The sequence below is a fragment of the Pleurodeles waltl genome, chromosome 8 (genome assembly GCF_031143425.1).
Source record: "Pleurodeles waltl isolate 20211129_DDA chromosome 8, aPleWal1.hap1.20221129, whole genome shotgun sequence".
In the NCBI taxonomy this organism is placed as follows: Eukaryota; Metazoa; Chordata; class Amphibia; order Caudata; family Salamandridae; genus Pleurodeles; species Pleurodeles waltl.
In genome coordinates this window covers 1326625243-1326646374 of record NC_090447.1, presented here as the reverse complement: position 1 = coordinate 1326646374, position 21132 = coordinate 1326625243, and the positions used below count along the sequence as shown (strand labels likewise).

The window sequence follows — 21132 nt, the reverse complement described above, 5'->3', positions numbered from 1 at the left end:
ACTTGTCAGCATGGATCCTGAATACAATGAGTTCTCCTCTGTAATCATCCCACCGGAATGCAAAAACATTGTATTGAAGGCAAGAGCAGACGCAACAAATAGAACTTATAAGTTCAAATGCAAACAATTCTGTTTTTGGTGTGTGTCCTCTAACATTCATCTGCTCACAGCACAACCACATCAAACTCTCCCATATTTGCTACATCTAGCAAAATCAGGGATATCTCATTCCTCAGTTGAAATGCACCTAGCAGCAATCTCTAGATTTCGGCGAACCAGTAATGCGCTGTCCTTATGGTCCGCTTGCATTATTAAACAATTCCTCAAAGGTCTCTTCAGGACCTTTCCACCAGTCCGAAAATCTCCACCTCTGTGGTACCTCAACATAGTCCTGGCTCAATTTATGAAACCCCCATTTGAGCCGATTCACAAATCTGATATCAAGTATCTCACATGGAAAACCGCTATACTACTAGCACTCACATCTGCGAAGAGAGTAAGTGACATACAAGCTTTTACCAGTAAACATCCGTTCCTAAAATTCATTGCAGACAGCGTTATTTTGAGGACAAACCCAAAATTATTTCCAAAAGTTCAGTCAGAATTTCACTTAAATAAACCTGTGGACCAAAAACCTTATTTTACAAATCCTCAGATGCCAGCTGAAAAGTCTTTACACTCCTTAGATGTTAAACAATGTCTAAAATTCTACCTACAGAGAGCACATCACATAAGGAAATCAGAGCAATTGTTTTTAGCATGCGGAGGCATTAGAAAAGGACTCTCAGTTACCAAAAAACTATCGGCAGGTGTATTGTGGCCATTATACAGTTGTGTCACACACAAACCGTAAAAAACCTTTGCAGGGCAGAGTTAAAGCCCACTCTACTAGAGCTGTAGTCACATAAACAGCTCCAATTCACCATATCTGCAGAGCAGCAACATGGTCAAACAGGCATACATTCACAAAACATTATTGCCTCGCCGAGAGTCATAAAACAGACGCAGCAGTGGGACAGGCAGTGCTGTGCCATCTCTTTGGATAAGGTGAGCCTCTGTTTTTTTCCACCATCCACTATTTGCCTTTGTTATAATGAATATATGGTTGTTTAGTACATTGCTTAATAATCTTGAATATGTGAATCTATGAAAGACCCAATACTGGAGAAGAAAATTTGTTACCTGTAACTGTAGTTCTCTCGTATTGGTATCTTTCATAGATTCACATGCAACCCTCCCTCCTGCCCTCAGAGGCTCCCCTTACTCATAAAAAAATAATTAACTTACACTAGTGCTAAAAATCTGAGGGCTTCGGCCTCTGTTGGGCGTGTTCTAAAGGGGGCTCTCTTCTGATTGGTTAAAGTGAACTTTGGTTCTTTCTAAAAGAAAAGGATGTAGATAGGCTATTAAGATAACCTGTTATTCCTATTGTAACCTATGTTACTAATATATGTACTGCTTTATTAACGTACCATGGGACTCCCACTTCGGTGAATATTCAAGCATGTAAATGTATGATTGATGCCAATACTAAACAACTACAGTTACAGGTAAGTAACTAATTTTCTTACCAATAATGGGTGCATTCTGTACACTGAAATATAGTAATTAGGAACTTGGCAGCAGATTAAGACTTCTAGGGTCCATAGATATGTAATTTTCATTACTTAATTTTCACTTAAGCAATCAAGTCTTTGCTTGTAACCTTAATTCCTCAACACACCTGCTTCTGTGTACAAAATCCTAGCACCCCAAAGCTCTCCCACTATACTACTATGCAATTTATACATAAACATGAAAAACATTTAACTTCAGATTTTGATAAAGCTTATAGCTACCCCTTTGATTGCTCACATATATCAGATTACAAACATTGACAACCTAACCCTTCCACTTATGAATCTCAAAAATGTTAATTACTGTCCATTTTTCAAATATCCATTATCCCCAACATCTGTGGCCCATACATCCTAAAAGTTGTTTTCTTCCAAACGTTCTCTAGACCACTATCTGTGACAAAGCAACTCCCTGAACCTGATAGCGTTGCTCACTTCCAATTTGTCACCACCTCACACACCTTCCTCAGAAGCCTTTGCAACAGTTCCACTGAAGTGTGTGCGAAGACATATCACTCACTCTATAAACAGATCTCCAAGTCCCCTTTCCCACCAACTTTATCATCCTAGACCCTCCAGAATGAGTTTTCAACATTTTTTAATACAGTCCAGCTGCTTCATTACCACCTTCACCAATATGCAATTATCTCATGTAGTCTGAAAGCCAATGCCCCTCCAGGCTTTCATATTGAAAAAAAAACAGTGACTATGCACTTGTGATCCTGATAGTATGGCTCACACCAAAATCTGCCACCGCCACTCACACCTTTGTCTAAAGCCTGTAAGTGTAGCTAACCCATTTGCATCTCCAACTAACTTTTTAAAGTATGTGCTCGGCCCAGACACTCACCTCATAAGACAGTTCTTTACAGAAGAAAGTAGTCCAAACTCCTTCAAAAGAGTCCTGTTGATTTTCTTTGGCAGGAAGTTACCCTTAAATGCTAAGATCTTCAGCAGTTGTGTGGGTGTCACTAACTTACCCACTTTATAACATCTTAGAGAAATAACTCAGTTTCCCCAAATAGAACGCACCATTCTCTGTGGAAACAAAATTTCCCCATTAAAATCTCTAATAATGCTCTTGACATAACACACACAGCTGCATGCCTTTTGTTTCTACATAACCTAACCACAACTTTTGACTTGGTGGGTTGCAATCAGGGGCAGCTCCTCTGCTACGGCGGAGGAGCGTCACCAGTCTCAGGCTGGCCAAACATACTTGTGCCCTAAGCTCTGCCAAACCCGGCACCACAGTGCCAGGTTGGAGAGAGCAGGCAGACTCTCCCAGTCTGCCTGGGAGCGCCCTGGCTGAGCGCTCTGACCAGTTGGAACGCTGCTGTAATGCGTTCAGATTGGCCGCATGGCAGGCTGGGAGCCTGCGGCGAAGGAAAGAGGAGCTGTGCAGTGGTGGCGGCGGTGGATTCAGGAAAGTTTATTTTTGTATTATTATTGATTTTTCTTAGACGCTCTGACATAAGTTTTTTTCTTTCTGTGACAGATAGTGCTGATCTGAAGCCAGTTACCCCTCTGTCAATTTTTTACTGGCTTTTTTCAACCTTCTGTCAAGTGTTTTTCGAGTTTCACTGCTAGTGTGTTGAGGGATATCTTCTAGAAAGACGGGATTCAAGCCCTGCAGGTCCTGTCATCGGAGATGTTTGTGACTGATCTGCACCTGGTGTCTTTGATGTCTGGAGTGTGACCATGACCCAAATCATGCTCCTAGTGCTGGGCCATGCACCTGAAGGCTTTGAGGGAGCGGTCCCTGAAGCTGACAAAGGCCCAGCGCACGACTCCACGCAAGTCAATATCCTGGTCGAGAGGAAGGTCCTGGGATCAGTCGCAGAGTCTGTAGTCATTCTCCCACTCCACGCCCTAGGGACAATCGGGTGCATCGAGGTACAAGAAAAAATCCAAGAAATCGCAGCACTCTTTGACTTCTCCTGATCTGCTGGTCAATGAGACGAGGGTGCGTCAATGCTCTAGGCCTCGTTCTGCGGAGTGTGGGCCGACACCTCAACTCACTGAGTTTCTGGGAGCCGGAGCAACCCCTGTCCAACTCTGAGAGTTCTATGAGACCATGTGTGTCATTTTTGGGCAGCCGACCCCACTGGATCACCCTCGTGCTCAGCAGAGTCGGAGGGGGCCCCTTTGGGTTCTGTGCCGACAGCTTCGGCTTCGGCTCTGAGGGGCTCCCCGGGATCAAGTCCTGGATCTGAACCGGCACCTATCATACCACCTTGACCTTCCCTGATGCTTCCGGCACCATCCATGCCCACAGGCGGCACCATCCCCATTGTCATCGCCGATTCCGACACAGAGCGGGATGGATGTCGTACGAAGCTGACTTCAGCAGAAGCATTGCCTCCTTGTTCGATCCTTAGCCCTTTTCATATGGGCTAGGCTTTGGGGATGAATGGGTGGGGTCACTGGACCTTTTACAATACTAGCCCCACGAATAAATGGACTGGTGTGAAGACTTAGTTGAGGCCAGAGGACTGGATGCTTCTCCAAATGCTAGCATGCTTTCTCCCCCTACAGTGGCTATGGAGGAGGGAGCTTCTTGTGCTGTGGTGGTGAGGAGAGCAGCCAGTGTCTTAGACCTTAAACAGCTCTCGGTGGCCTTCAAGACCAACCTCTTGACAGATGCTGCAACCAGGATCTTCCTCCTCAGAATCCCTGTACAATGATACCCTCACTCACTTCCCTCTGGGTACCTGGTCCAAACCCAGCACAGGGGCTCCTGTGAACAGCACGATTGCAAGCTGTCATCGTCCCACATGTGGGGACCCAAGTTTCTTGAGGCAACACCCCATTTATGAGAGATTTTTGGTCTGAAGCCTCTACTTCCTTTGGCACGTTCCCTTTCACTAACCCGGATAGGAATCCAAAAGGTTGGACTCACATGGGAAGAAGATGTCTTCTTCCGCCATCCTCGCAGTCCTAGAACACCACATGCCTTTTGAGCCGTTATTCCTATATGTTGTGGGATACAGTTGCACAAGTGCTGCCACAGGTCCTGGGGAGGACCGGGCCGTCAGGCTGTTGCCATTGGGAGAGACGCAGCAAAGTTAACATTTCTTTGTGGACTGGACACAACCGATTTGCTAGGAAGAGCGGTTTCCTCTACAGTGGGCCTGAAACACCACGCCTGACTGAGGACGTCTGGCTTTTCAGAGTATGTCAAAGCTTCCTTGATGGACATGCCCTTTGATGGCACCCATCTATTTGGAGACAAGGCAGGTTTGGCTCTCAAGGGGTTCAAGGATTCTCGTGCTACCTCCAGGTCCTTGGGCCTCGCCATCTTCCCTTTTTCCCAGTCTGCCTTTCACCCTTTTCACAGTTACAGAAGAGGTTTCCAACTGCACCCATTCCCGATCAGCCACCGTACCGTGCATGCTGGCCAGCCTCTGCCTGGCCGAGTGCGCTGGACCAACTAGCCTCCTGGTCAAGTGGCCAGCAGTCTGGTCAATTGCCCTAACCCCAGTGTATTAGCGCCCCCTCCTACCTTCACCCCCACACCTCCCCACCTCCAGTGCAGCAACCGCTAAACCTTCCTAGTCTGTCTCACCCCACCGTGGGTCAGTTGGCAGCAGGTTTCGCCATCATCTGCTCCGCTGGCATAACATCAGACAGGTAGGTTTTGGAGACAGTCGGAAGGGGCTACTCCCTCCCTTTAGAGAGTACCACTCCATCCATGCCACCGTCCTGCAATCGGATGATGGAAAATCATTTGTCCCATCTCCTCGAGGAAGTTACGGCTCTCATGGCCAAGGGAGCCATAGAGAGGGTTCTCCAAGGGCTTGAGGCTGCGGGTGCAGTGGTCTTTTAGGCGTCAGATAACTTCATCCAGAGCTTTCGCGGTCAGGTGGTTCCTCAGGATTCCCTCTGCAGGCGTCGTCATGGAGAGGTCAGCCCAGTATGGGCACTTGATCACAATCGCCTGGGAACTCTCTCTCTAGCTGGTTGTGCCACCTGGTCACAGGCTCGAGGCATTGGGTGCAGGGTGATCAGGACTCACGGATCCAGGGAGGCTCTGGAGTCCCTTGGTGTAGTTCCTTGTTGGACAGGGCCACTGTCTTCCGGAGTTCTTGGTCCTTTGTGATGCAGGGCAGCCTTCTGGAGCTTGACAGAGGTTGCTGGTCCTACAGAATGTGTTGCTTTCTGGTTGCAGGTTCTTTGAAGTAGGACACAGGCCAGTAGGGCTGGGCCAAGTCAGTTTGCCTCTTCCTTCTTCTCTGCTGGGGGGGTCAGCTTAGCAGTCCTTCTTTCTTGTCAGATCACCAGGAATCTGGTGAGCTGGATTCAGGGAGGCCCTTAAATCCTAGATTTTGGGATGTTTCAGGTGTCAGACGGCAGTAGCCAATGGCTACTGTCCCTGAGTGTGGCTACACCCTTCTTATGTCCGCTACCTTTGGGGAGGGGACCACAAACCTAACCCTATTGGTCCCTGTCCTCCAAACCAAGATGGAGGATATTCTGCAGGGAGGGGGTCACCTCAGCTCTGGACACCTCAGGGGTGGTCTTAGTTGTGGTGGTCACTCCTCCCTGTTTTACCTAGTTTCCCTGCCGGACTTGCCGCCAAAAGTGCGGCTTTGTCCGGCAAATGGGGGGTCATTCCACTAGCGGAGGTGCCCTGGGGCACTGTAACAAGAGACTTGAGCCTTTGAGGCTCACTGCCAGGTGTTACAGTTCCTGCAGGGGGTGAGGTGTGAAGCACCTCCACCCCGGACAGGCTTTGTTTCTGACTATAAAGAGCACAAAGGCTCTCACCCCATGTGGTCAGAAACTCATCTGAAAGTGGAAGGCTGGCACAGACCGGTCAGTCCCGCACTAGCAGTTTGGCTAACATACAGGGGGCATCTCTAAGATGCCCTTTGGGTGCATGTCTCAATAAATCCTGCACTGGCATCAGTGTGAGTTTATTGTGCTGAGAGGTTTGATACCAAACTTCCCAGTATTCAGTGAAGCCATTATGGAGCTGTGGAGTTCGTATTGACAAACTCGTAGACCATATACTCAATATGAGTACACTGCACTTACAATGTCTAAGAATGGACTTAGACACTGTAGGGGCATAGTGCTCATGCAGCTATGCCCTCACCTGTGGTATAGTGCACCCTGCCTTAGAGCTGTAAGGCCTGCTAGAGGGATGACTTACTTATGCCACAGGCAGTGGTTTGTGGGCATAGCACCCTGAGAGGGGTGCCATGACAACTTTGCCTTTCTCTCCCCATAAGCACAAACAAGCTGCAAAGGCAGTGTGCATGTGCTTGGGGAGGCCACCCCCACCCCCCCCCAGGGTGGCATAATCCATGCTGAAGCCCTTGGGACCTTCCCTGGCCACAGGGCCAGTGGTACCATGGTTACCATTTATAAGGGACTTATCTGTGTGCCAATTGTGGAGACAAAGGTACAGTTTAGGGAAAGAACACTGGTGCTGGAGCCTGGTTAGCAGGGTCCCAGCACACTTTCAATCATAGCTAGCATCAACAAACGGCAAAACGTTAGGGGGTAACCATGCCAACAGTGGCATTTCCCTACAATTATGCATTAAACATCAAAATAACAAGTTCTCAGTATTGGCAGCAGGAATCATTATTGTTCAATATGGAGGTGGGGGGAGGTCAGGGTGAGAGCCCAAATAAGGAATGAAAGGAAACGGGCTTTTGCAGGTTTCACCCCATGTTTTGCCCCTATTTTGACTACTGGGCCCTGGTGTATTGCCTCTGAAATGCCCTAAGCCCTTCTAATCAGGACTCAGTGCATTGGCTCGGCTCCCTAAACTAGTATTTGTTTGATTGGCTTACATCAAATTGGCATAGCTCAACTTGCTTGGAAGTCTCTGGTATATGATATCAGGGATATCTGTGGCATGTAAGTTGAAGTGTAAATGTCCTACAGCTCTAGTTGTGCCAGCATGAATATGATAAGGTAAAACATGTCTCCCAGACTGCCACTGCAGACTGGTAGAGCAGTTTTAAACTGCTTACTAGACTTCACCATTCAAGGTAATGGCAAAGCGCAGTCCTCCCTTTTTAATATACATGTCACCCCTCAGGTAGGTCTAGCCCTAAGGCAGGGTGCTGTATAATAAAAGGTGAAACTTGTACTTCTTCAAGTTCCAGCTTTACAATCCCGTAGTTGTTGTTTTTACTGTGGAAAAGGCTAGTAGTGCCATTGGCAAGTGCAGCTTTACAGGCTGACACCTCAGCCATGCTTACATCTTCCATTCTTAAGTTGGTACTTTAATGTTACAAAAGAATCAGTGCATTAAATGTAATTTAATGATTAAATCAAATATAATGTTAATTGTGAGCAAAGCACAACTTTAGAAGTTTCCACTTTAGTTGCCCAAGGTATCCAGTGTCCGTTTATCATTGCACTAAAGGGTTGTCCTCACAGACAGCCTTCTTCCTGCCTGGGGAGATTTGTGAATGACTCCCAAGAAGGGGCACAATAGAAGCTTGAGTAGGGGAGAGACGTTACTTCTCACTGGGACGAAGCCACACAGGTGCTCGCCCAAAAGGGGAAGCCGTCTTTGAAAGGAAAATGCGAAACACGTGGGCGAGGGGCTGCTCTATTGTGTAGGCAGAGAGGAGAAGCCAGTTGTCGAACCAATTTTTTAGGGACGTGTAGCAACACCTCTGGGTTGGGCTAGGGAGCTCTGCATTCCAAGAGAGGGGTTCTGCTATGTTGGAAGTGGGCAGAATGGAGCTTTCTGGGATAGCTAGATAGCACACTTCACAGGATGTAGTCATCAAGAGGGAGGGGAGCCAGTAACCCCCATTGGCTAGTGATCGTGACCTCCCCTTAAGAAATGTTCGGGTCACAAAAAGGGCATCCAGAACTCTTCTTGGAGTGGAAAAGAGGAACGAATGACTGCCCTGCTGCACCAAATACCTGACAAAGAGATGCTGCACCTACTTGGACTGCACCTGCTGTACAGAGTGGCTACCAAAGGAAAAAGGACTGTGTTTGCTGTATCCTGCTCATGACCAGCTAAAGCAAAGAGACTCCAAGGGTCAGTTGACTGACCTCTTGTTCGCAGCTCAGGGCTACAACAGCTGAATCCTGCTGAGGTGAGTTGGTAGCCCAGATTCCCAGATTGCCACTCCTCGCCACTGTGCAGCCACAGGAACGAACCAAGACCTGATGCTTAAAAGTTGACCCAGGAGAGTTGTCGGAGAACAGCGAGGCCACCCACGAGGTAAGTTACCACCAAAAGAAGAAAAACGCTAAATCCACTGTACCTGGTGACTGGTAGCCCAGTGGCAGCCGGACGTCTGCCAGTCTTGAGTGGGCTTTGAGGGAAGTAGACCTCTGTAGTCAAATCGCCTCACCAAGCCCATAGAATAGCCCCAGGAAGACACCTGTTGACTGCACAACATATTCAGCATCTTTGAGCATTTTTAGAATCCTTTATTCCTTGTATCAGGGCCACTCCACTGAAGTCAATGGCAAGGAGCCACTGACGCTGGAACTGAACTGAAGACTGCTTGTTTGGATGAGGTAACTGTTTCTGTGGATCTTTCTGGTCCCCCTAACTTGCTTCTGCTGTAGTTGGTCACCTGAAGTAATTCTAAATAACTGCATTGCTACTTAACAACATTTTTGCTGAAAAAGTTTTGAAATGCCAAAATTGTTGAATTTGCCGATGCTTGTTCACAGTTAAGTCAAAAGTGTTGATTTACTATACCCTGTAAATTCTGTATCTTCAAACTGTCCAGTGGATCTTCTCTGTTTTGGTGTCTTGGAGGACATAAAAATCTGATCTATCTTTACAAATTGGTGTTGTATTTCTTGAGTGCTTTGTTTCTTGTTTCTTCGATAGTGTTGGTGCTGTTTAAATACTTTACACTTGTTCCTTTGTGCAAGCCTGACTAGACAGAGCCACATCTACCCAGGGTTGCTCTAATGTTTAACAAAGAAAACATGACTAGTCTTAAAGGGGTTGGTAGTTTATTACACAGTGAGCTCACACCATATAATACACCCCACTTCCTCACAAAGGGGAAAGGGTGGATATAGTGTTTCATATTGCCAGTGGAGGTGGATCTTTCAACCTGGTAATGGGAGCAGTCCAAGAGAACAAGGAGGGTTTTAGTGCACTCAGCTGCTGTCTACCCCGCTTATGATCATTATTCAGTATCTAGAAAATCATTTACCAGTTCCATCCACTGCTCTGGCATCCATTTTGTGTGGATTCCTTTAGTTTCCTTAGAGCTCAGTGCTGCCCTGTTAGCTAGTGTCCTTGCCTTGTTTCAGCATCTTTCCACCTACTATGTGGCTGGCCATCTGGCGATTTCCAGTTTAATGCAATGTCCCTGCAGTCTACACCCAAGGTTAAAGACAGAAACCTGTTACCAGCTTTCCTCTCCAGTTGTCTCCTGCATAGACATGCCTCTGACATATGTAGGTGTTGTCTGATCAGGGTTCTCTCTTACTTTGTGGTTGCAAGGAGCCAAAAGCAGGTTATAAGTGGGCAGCCTCACACCGTATGGACAAAGTCCATGTCATCTGAAGCATAATATGGACAGCCTTGATCATTTGTGTGCAACGTGACATTAAGCCTATAGGGAGTGTTTTATATAATTTGTAGGTAATTGAACTGTGTGAATTATAGCACATGTTTCGTGTGAGGGGGCATGTATTTTCCCATTCGTTCCCCCTGAAAGGGTCTGACAATAATAGTTTCCCACCCTGCAAGTTGTGCCATAAAATCAAGTGAATAGCATGGCAGTTATTATTTTGTACAGCCAAGACATCTTGTGGCGTCTGTGTCCAAATGTCAGTATGGTCTGCAGAAGGTTGTGTGGCGGTTCTGGGTCCCCACCCCACTGAGGCAGCGTACAGTCGATACCTTAAGTTAAAAATTGGATGCCCAGTAAACTGCTTGCAGCCACCAGATCATCCATGTTTCAGAAGGAGCCCTCAGAATAACAGTCTCCCAATGCCACTATGTCGGCGTCTGACAAACATTCTCATCTTGCAGGCCGTGAGATATCCTCATCTGGTTATTCGCAGGCCCAGAAGAGGTGACCATCGGGCATATAGTGTATCACTCCCCATTCTGTGAAGTGCCCCTCTCCAGCACTTGGGTTTTAATTTCTGGGTAAGTGTTAGTTTCACTCCCAAGATCATTGCCAGCAATGCCCCCTCTCTGTGCACCTGTCCAAATTACCCCAATTCGGTCAGGCTGATTCCTGCCACTGCAGCTGCGCAGATAGTTAGTAGGATTACTTATTGGGGACCTCCTGTAAGAAAGTACCATCTTTCTTGGCATGGTTACCCCCATTTTCTGACTGTTGTCAGTATGTTTGACTGTGTCTACTGGGATCCTGCTATCCAGGAGCCCAGTAGTTTTACTCTCTCCTTTAAGTTGTACCTTTTTCTTCCCACAATTGGAGTCCCCTCATGTAAGTCCCTAGTATGTGGTACCTATGTACCCAGGGCATTGTGGTTCCAGGGGATCCCTATGGGCTGCAGCAGTTACTCTGCCACCCATAGGGAGCCCATGCAAAGGGTTATGCAGGCCTGCCATTGCAGTCTGTGTGAATCGGGTGCATGCACCCGTTTTCACTACAGGTCACTGCACCAGGTCACTGTAAGTTACCCCTAGAGTAGGCCCTCTCAGCCTATAGGGCAGGGTACATGTGTGTGTGATGGCACCCCTGCACTGGCAGAGGTGCCCCCACAAACTCCAGTTCCATTTTCCTAGACTTTGTGAGTGCAGAGACGCCATTTTACGTGTATACTGGACATAGGTCACTACCAGTGTCCAGCTGCATAATGGTAACAAACGTGTCAGAATCATACCCCAATCCTGTTGCAAGTATTGGAAGTAGGATTCCATGCACTCTGGGGGCTCTTTAGAGGACCCGCAGCATTGCTACCTCCAGTCTAACAGGGTTTTCCAGACAGCCCATTTGCTGCCACCCCTCAGGCAGGTTTCTGCCCTCCTGCTGCTTGATCTGATCAAGCCCAGGAAGGCAGAACAAAGGATTTCCTTTGGTAGAGGGAGGTAACACCCTCTCCCTTTGGAAATAGGTGTGAATGGCTTGGGAGGTGTATGCTTCCCCAGCCACTGGTTTTGCTTTGAAGGGCACATTTGGTGCCCTCTGTGCATAAACCAGTCCACACCGGTTCAGGGCCCCCAGTCCCTGCTCTGGCACGAAATTGGCCAATGGAAAGGGGAGTGACCACTCCCCTTTCCATCACCACCCCAGGGGCGGTGCTCAGAGCACCACCAGAGGGTCCCTGGGTTCTGCCATCTTGATTCCAAGGATGGCAGGGAACTCCCGGAGCATCTGAGTGGGCAGGCCAGGCTAGCAACGTCAAAGACACCCTCTAATAGGTAGTTACCTGGTTAGGTGACCAAGCCCCCTCTTTGGGGTATACAGGGTCTTCCTCTGAGGTGGGTCCTCAGATTCGGCTTGCAAGACTCCAGCAGGACTACTCTGCAACCTCCACTTCAACTTCTGGCTACTGGAACTGCGGCTGGGCCCTCCAGAAACTGACATTGCTGCTAACTCAGAAGAAGACTCTTCTGCAACTTTGTTTCTTCGGCTCCTGCCAGTTTTGCAACATTTCCCTGGCCGTGCATCCTCAGAAGACTGCAACTCTTCAGCCTGCACAAGAAGAAGAAGGAATCTCCCTGGGGGTGAGCGCATCACCCCCATGCATCCGCAGGTACCTGGCTGCAATGACGACAGACTGCGTGGGTCTCCCGTCATCCTGAGTGGCGTGGATCCTGCATAAGAGGTGGTGATCTGGAGTGGTCCCCTTGGTCCTCTCTACCAACTGTCACACTTTGGTGGTGGTAAGTCCTTTCCACTCTTCTGTGGTGCTGCGTGGGCTGCTTCAGCAACTTCTGTGACCCTTTGTGGGTGCTGCCTCTGCTTGGGTGGGCCTTTTGCGATGCAGAGGGTTCCCCATGGCTCCCCCTCCGGGGTAGAGTCTTCCTGGACCTTGCTGGTCCCCGGCAGCACCTCCTTTCCCCCAACCACGAGTTTGCTTTTGCCAAGCCTTGTTGGTGGACCTCCTTCACTGACACCCGTCTGCAATCCATCTTCCAGCACCTTTTGCACTCATCAGGAACTTTTCTCCGGCTTCTGGGCTGCAGTGCTGACCTGTCTTCCTTCCTCGTCGACCAGCTTCAATAAATACTTGTGGGTGGGTAGTACCTCCTATTCCTCCTGTACTCCAGAGACACTTCTGGACTTGGTCCCCTCTCTCCACATGTCTCCTACTTCGGTAATCCACCGCTGGTTTTTTGCAGTCTGTTCTGGGTATCTTCTTTTTCTTATTTTCCTCCTTTGGTGTGATTTTGGGGAAATCTAGTGTTTTACTCTTGCATTCCTGGTCGGGGGGGTACTCTATTACTTAACTGTGTGGTTTCCTAGTACTCTCAGCTCCCCTCTACACGATTTACTTACCTAGGTGGGGGCCCTGTGTTCGCATTCCACTTTCTTAGTACATGGTTTGGGTTCTCCTTAGTGCCAATATTTTGTACAACCAAGTGTTTTCTTTCTTGTGTGTAAGTGCTGTGTGACTGTAGTGGTATTGCATGAGCTTGGCATGTCTCCTAGATAAGCCTTGGCTGCTCATCCGCAGCTACTTTTAGAGAGCCTGACTTCTAGACACTGCCTACACTTCACTAAGAGGGGATACCTGGACCTGGTATAAGGTGTAGGTACCATAGGTGCCCACCACACACCAGACCAGCTTCCTACACCTCCGCTTTGGGGACGTCTTTGAAGTGTGTGCTGGGACACACGGTTGTGTCACCCATCCCATATTAAGTCCCAAAGCAGTGCATTGTGGGCTCTGAACCCTGGTATCCAGAAAGGACTCCGGGCGGGATGATCATCCTTGGCAGTCCAATTCTTGCCATGACAGGGAGTCTGAGTGTTCGCCAAAAGGCAGCATTACACATCAAACTGCGCAGGGCACCCTTTAGGTTGCTCTCCCTGGTACGTACCTGTGTCAAAGTTATACAGCCAAACCCGTAAGTACCTACAGGTTCTGGGCTCCCACTGGTTCACCAGGCGCCGTACATGTCCCATAGATTCCGGTCGTTCCGGGACACCAGGAATGCGGTGATAACCTCTGGGAAATCCCTAGGAAACACGTATGTTTAGGTTACTTCACATTGGAAAATGAACATGGAAACATCCTTATAGTTGACTGATTATGTGATAGCTGCTGTTCTCACAGTGGCTTTACTAGTGCTGACTGTTAAGCCTATGTGGTCTTACAGGTGAATGACATTGTGGTATCAGTGTCACCTGCAACATCTCCAGGTTGTATGCTGTGTTCTTATTTTTGCTGACTATAAATGTTCATCTTAAGTAACACATTTGTATTTTCTTCACCCACAGAAAGATGCCCAGAAAATTCCTTCTTACAAGTTTCTGCCACTGATGTACCAGTTAGCAGCTCGGATGGGAACCAAGAAGATGGGATTCCATGACGTTCTTAATAATGTAATTAGCCTGAACATAAAGTTTGTGTTGTTTTCTGTGATTTGCATATACATTGGTCACATTGCTATAAACTAAAAGTTACAAGCTGGCAACAAAAATGAGAGCAAATGAGTAACACAGGTGTATAATTAGTTACCTAAAAGACTCCATTCAGTAAAACAAAAAAAGATAATTCCATTTACACTTCAGATGGTCAGTCCTTATTCAGTCTCACTTAAACACATAACCATATATACGACATAACAGAGTACCACAAAAACCATGGCTTTATTCCTATTGTATAATTAAAACCAATCATTAGAAACACACATAATATAAAACACGCATAGACATAAAGATAACTGTACTACACAATAGAATTAAAGATGTATATATTTGTAAACATTTTGGGTAATCAGTTAAGTCATATGTATGATCATGTGTGTAAGTGTTTTAGAGTGAATTAGGATTGACTACCTGTGAAGTGCAAATGGTATTGTATTTTTAATTATACTGGGAGTCTTAGATATCTCGAACAAAAATGTGGACTCCAGTTCAGCTGTTTGTATTCTGCTGCATCTTCCAAAACTAACTCCATTGTGTTTTCCATCTCACAGGCAATAGTCTGATGGTGATAGTAAAAATAAATCTCTGTATCGATTTTTCATGCCACAGAAGCTCATAATTTGTTATGATGTAGAAATGCACCATTTATAAATAACGCATTATCCTGTAATGTCGCTCCAGAAATATGGCTTGTCAGCATGCCACCTGATTGGAGCTAATGATCGCAGCATGACAAATAGGCACAGGTCCATCCTTTGTAGGTAACACTGCCCACCAAGCCCCATTAGGACAGACCAGGGATGCACATGAGGCTCAAAAAGTCCAAAATGAGGGTTTAACTATCCGGGCCTCCAGATATCAAGATATTATATTATTTTTAAAAAAAGTACTCAAAGCACATTACAGTCCGTTGTATGTGGCAAATTAAATTATCATTTCTAACTGAACAAGAACACAAAGAGCATGTGAAGTAAAATTGTTATGTAAATTACCTGAAAACGTGTAACAATTGTGACTTCTACATTGGCATTTGAAGTTTCTGTTCATCCAACTTGTCATTACCCAAGGAAATGGGTCTTTTTGTGGTAGCATTGCAAGCTGTCCCCATGTAATTAGGAGTATCTTCATCCAGTCCTCCCATTTTCACCAAACACATTTTTCAAGAATTGTTAATCGCTGGCCGACAAGTCACAAGATGTTAAACGACTTTGGCTGGAAAGCCAGAAATGGGCAGCAGAGCTTCAGACACTGCAGTCAGTTGTCAGTTTTGATGGAGTACTTCATAACAGAATCGGGCATTGTCATAATATGGGACACAATACAATAGAGACATTCAAACAGTTCAAAGGCGATAGTCTCTTTAAGGTAAAAAAAAATAAAAATAAAAATACCTGCAGGTGTGTTTTTTTTCGGACTGCGTTATTTGAATATTGCCTTAGTGTTGTGACCAGGTCGAAAATAAGCTTGGTGACCTCTATTTTAGCTTGTTGAACAACCTCCAGCCCTTCTAGAAGAACCCCACATGCTATTCATGGCTTCCTGGTTACTTGTTGACAGGACTGTGTCCCTGAACTGATAGAACATCTTTGCAGAATTATTTGCATTTTTTGCTTTTCGGGGAACTTACATGTCTTTTTCTACATTTTAATTGTTACAGTGGGAATTGCTAAGGTCTTTGCTACCATGTTGATGTCACTATGCTGCGGTATGGCTTGGCAACATACGTGAAACTATTACCAGTGGCAAGCTAATAAAAGTAGGAGCTTTATGAGTTTGTGCTGTGATTGGTAGTGTTATATACAGCACTTATTTCTGTAAATACAAAAAAGTGCCTCTCATTGTGTATTCTTTCTGATTGGAACTATCAAGTGCTTGGTCAACCCTGTAAATAGGATGTCCATGATCAGCATTGGATGGGATAATCTACCTAACCTTGAGAGATGTCTGCCAAGCAAAGAGCACTACTGATCAGAGGCAAATACTGCTTGTATTTTAAAATGTAGAACAAAATTAATAGTCTGAAAAATATAATACATAATTACAGGTCTATTATGTGAGAGAACCTAAATCAAGCATATTTCCATAGATATGCTCTCTGTAAAGGTTTAACCCCTAAATATTTCAGCAAGTCTATAAATATTATATGAACCATACACAGTAATAAAAGCCAACATCATGAAAGCCAAACTCTATCGAACTCTTCCTGAATTCTCGTTCTACGCACTTGCCTTGAATTAGAGAGGAGCTGTTTTAGAGCAGCACCCACACCAGAATCTTCATTCCACAGAAAGGCCCATAAAGGTACTTGTAGATGCAACAGCGGCGCATGTTTGAAAAAAGTAATGTTAACTTTAAAACTTTAATAGTCTTTTTGCTTTTTTGACACTGCTATTCCTTCTCTTCTACCCTCAACGATTTCATTTGTGTGCCTACATTTGAGAGGTGAGGGACAGAGGAAAGAAACATTGCACTGCTCCTCCTTGGATATTGGACTACATAAAGTCAGTCAAACAGTAGAGCAGAGCACATTCAGAAAATGGTATAATGCACTTAGTACCTTTGACCAACCTCTTTCATCACGCAATGATCATTTTACTTGAAGTGTACTCTTGGCAGGACTCCTTTCTTGTGCTGCCACTTGGTGGCTAATATTTGTATTTTCTTAACTTTCCTTCCTGTGGTGAACTACTGTTATTTTATAGCAAGGGTCCAAGAGCTGCATTCCCAGCTTCATAGAATATTGCTACCTAGCCAGTGGCCACAGCTTCACTTATTCCTTGAAACATTCCATGGGTTTGTAGAAATTCTGTCATTTGCCTTTTTTGCAGTGATGGATTTGAGTGCTGGAATACCACTACACTTAAAATAGCAGGACTTCTCTTACACTTTCGTAACATTGAGCTAAATCATAGTGGTTATAAAAACTCACCAGAAAAGCAAAATGTGTTAAAATATTCATTTAGCTAGTATGGGTTCATCGCACCTATCTGCTCATCATTGAAGGCTTTGGTGGCATTTAGGTATAATGAATGCCCAGATACTTATTTGTTAGGCAGGTTGGATAGAGGCTTCCTTTGTTTGCGAAAGATAATGGCCTACTTCTAGAAACTACAGAGGTGTAACTATGGTAGTTATAGCTTGCAATGGGCGATTTCAGTTGCAGAGTCCTCACCTCTTGAATCTCTTCCTGGTGCCAGACTGGATCTAGAAAAGGTAAAATAGTTCCCCTGAGCCATCAGGTGGCACCAGGGCTCAGGCCTGACTCTGGTACCTTGCCAGATATAATATCATAGCGTCATAAATGGAGCTTCATGACCTCAGGTCCTTTTATATTCACACTTCTTGGCAGATTTAGTATTTGCTCTCCTTTGAAAGTTTTCCGCAAATCCTTAAAATTGCATGGTGATAGGTGATCACCTCTAAGAGTGTCTGATCTGAAGAGGTGCCTCTCCTTTAATAAATTTTAGACCCACAAGAAGTCTCTCTAGTGCATGGGAACCAAGTAGCACTTCCAGGCCTGTGAGAAGTGTGACACAGTAAACGCAAAGGCCATCAAGAAGCAGGAAGTGAACCTCTTTATGGCTCAAGCATGCCACTGTTGCAGGAGTCATCACTTCTTAAGGTCCCACTTCAGATCACTGTCCAAATCCCTGCCTCATCTAGTCTTTGGAGCTGACTCCCTTGTAAGAGAAGTCTACCTGCGAAAAAACAAAACAAAACACTGTAAAAAGAAATTCTTCCTACTCTTTGTATCATTTTCATTCAAATAACAGCTAAACTAGTCAGCAGTCTCATTCCCAGATTACTTCCTTATTGTCATTCTGTGTCGGCTCAGGTCCCAAACCTACCTAATGTGTTTAAAGGGTTTCTGGTCCCTGGTACTGACAGCGCCCAAGTGGTGGCTCTGACCCATGCTTTACTAGCCATATTCTGCCCTCGCCAGGTCCCCTCTTGTGCGCTGTTAGGCACTAAAGGGTCTGTTGGACCTTCAACCGTACCTCCGTCAGCGTTCCAAGCCTGTCCCCTCATAGACTTAAACCCATCTACAGTGCCATTCTGGTGCTTTCAGATCCCTTTTCAAGGCCGACATCCGCTTCAGTGGTGCCAGAGGATCTGAATGCAGCATTGACCCTCGCAGCAACTTTGGCTCTTACCTCAAGATTGTCAACAAGATCAAGTCTACTTTGGACAAGACAGGATGCAGAGTTCAAGCTAATATTTTACCCATGCTTTGAAATAGTTAGAGTTGATGATGACTGTGTTCATTTGCCTAATATTGTGCATTAAGTCCATGATGACTGACAGTTGTGAGATGGACAATCTTCTTCCCTTCAAAATGCCTGTGGCCTTGACATGTCACTGAAATGGACCTTGAATAGCTTTCTGGTCCTTCCACCAAGGAATTTGCCTCCTTTATAGCAGTTTTGTCAGGGCAGCTGACATTGTTGGAATTGCCCTTGTCTGCTGAGGTGAATAAGACTTAGGGCCTGATTTAGAGTTTGGCGGACGGGTTACTCCGTCACAAACGTTTCAGATATCCTGTCTGCCATATTATGATGTCCATAAGATACAATGGAATCGTAATATGTTGGACGGGGTACCCGTCTCGTTTGTGATGAAGTAACCCCATCTGCCAAATTCTAAATCAGGCCCTATGTTTCTTACGGAAATCCTTCAGCCTTCATCCTCCAACTTCTTCTTAAGAGTTCTTGTTGCCCTTCACCAAGGCACTCATGGCCCCTATTTTGGATGCATAGGACAATCCGGGAATTGCCAGATGGCCTGCCATCACAATCCAGCCTCTCTTGATCCCAGGTTTGTATTTTCTCACCCTTCACCTGAAGGCCTCTTGGTACAGGTGTCCTCTTCTTTAAAGGTTAACCCTAAGACGTTTCTCTCTACTCCCCTTGACAGGCAGTCCTAAGTGAATAGAGGTCATGAAGGTTTTTACCTCTAGAAATCATGCAGTTCGTTCTTCCAGTGCCACGTCTGTTTGCCCGCTATTCCCCTGCCCTTTGGGAGATGGATTCAAATGGTGTACGCAATCTTCCAGCCCTTTTTCTTGACCATTTTTCTTGAGGGGTGGTGTGAAGGGGAGCATTCTGTCAAGGACATTGCATGCTCTGGCATGTATATTGCAGATTCAGTGACCTGGTCCATAGGCTCCTCCTAGGCTGTCCGCTGACACATTGTCCCCCTGGATTTTCAAGGTTCTTCCAGGCAAACCTCCTATACATGTTTGCAGGAGGCTGGCTCAGTTTATGGTGTACATCTATGATGTGGCACCCTATACTGATTCCAGGCAACCCTTAGTGATAGTGTTTAGGTGTCCAGATAGCAAAAGCTCTATAGGGGTAGCTATGGTGAGCAGCTAAAGCTTATCTACTAGGAGTGCAAAGCACTTGCAATACCACAATAGACAGTCAGTAACTGTAGGAAGCTGTTTCTGTATATACCATATCAAAATGAGATATAGTGTGCACCAGAGTCCAGGGGTTACCCAGAGGCTTAACAGAGGCTAAAGTAGATAATACTAATGCTCTCTTTTGTGGTAGTGTGGTCAAGCAGTTAGGCTTATCAGAGGGTAGCGCAAAGCATTTGTTGGAAACACAGCCAATAAAAGAGGCACACACTAAATTACTAACTCCAGGCCAATGATTTTGATGTAGCAAAAATATATTTTGTTACTTTATTTCTAGAACCACAAGATTCAGTTTGCAGGTAAGTACATTTGCAAGTAAGTATCAACACCACTTGCCAAGTTAAACGGTTTTCAAGAAAATAGCAAATATCTGTTTTAAAAGTTGACACTGCAATTTTCAGAAACAGTTCTAGGGTGGAAGAAAAGTTAGTACGATTCTGATGTAAGTATAATACTTACATTTCCAGTCTCCAGGGGTTAGGATGTCCACAGGTTGGGGTTCAAGTTAACCCCAAACACCCACCACCAGCAACACGGACCGGACAGGTGCAGAGGTCAAAGATGATGCAGGGTTTAAAATGGGCTCCTGTGGAGACTGGAGGCCATTGGAATCAGGCCTTCTTGTAGGTAAGTAGCTGTTTGTGGGGGGTTTAGGTCAGCACCAGAGGGGCCACAGGTCAGCACCAAACACACACCCTCAGTGCAGTGGCACAGGGGCGGCCGGGTGCAGGGTGCAGACACAGCATCGGGCTCCCATTGCTCTTCAATACGGGGACACAGGGGTCACAAAGATACTGCAGACTAGGTCCGGGGTGGTGGTTCTGGAAAACCACAGGCTGGACAAGGAGGAGGGCCACCTGTTGAACGTTGCTGGACCTGTTGTCGGATTCCCCAAGGCCAGCGGGCTGCGGTTAAAGGGGTATCTTTAGCCTGGGAATCTTCATCCGGTTCTCTCGCAGTCAGGGGGGGTCCTCCGGATTGCGGCTGCAGGTGTTGTTGTGTTGGCCAGGAGGGGTCAACCCAGGGTGGACACTAGGTCAGAATCGCCTGGGGACCTGCTCTGGACCGGTGGGCCACCAGGACATGGGCCGTGGGCGTCAAGTGCAAAGTGGGCAGGAATTCTGGATGCTGGGCAGTTCTGGAGTCCTTTGCTGGAGTTTCTTTCTGGACAGGGCTGCTGTCTACGGTAGATCTTGATCCTCTGGTGTGCAAGCAGGCCTCTTGAGGCTTTTAAGAGGTCGCTGGTCCTGCAGGATGCGTTGCCTTTTTGTAGCAGGGCTTCAGAAGCTGGAGAGAGGCCTGAAGGGCTGGGGCCAAATCAGTTGGTGTCTTCAGTCTTCTCTGCTGGGGTTCAACTTAGCAGTCCTTCTTTCTTCTTGTAGTCTTCTTGACGTCCCCAGGAATCTGAAGTGCTAGGTTTTAGGGGAGCCCTTAAATCCTGGATTTAGGGGCATTACAGGGATCAGAGAGCCGTAGCCAATGGGGCCAGCTGGGTGCAGAGGTCAAATTTGGCATTGGGTTTACAATGGAATCCTATGAGAACTGGGGGTGCTTAGTAGAAAGC

At 46.3% G+C, this 21132-nt stretch overlaps 1 protein-coding gene across 1 annotated transcript in view; it reads left to right on the top strand.

Annotated features, from left to right (window-relative positions):
- ATM (ATM serine/threonine kinase) overlaps positions 1-21132 on the top strand; it is a 1319133-nt gene that overhangs the window by 1072064 nt on the left and 225937 nt on the right. The window contains exon 51 of the mRNA XM_069202321.1: positions 13997-14101. Within this exon, the coding sequence (XP_069058422.1) occupies positions 13997-14101 (105 nt within the window). The remainder of the gene's footprint in view (positions 1-13996; positions 14102-21132) is intronic.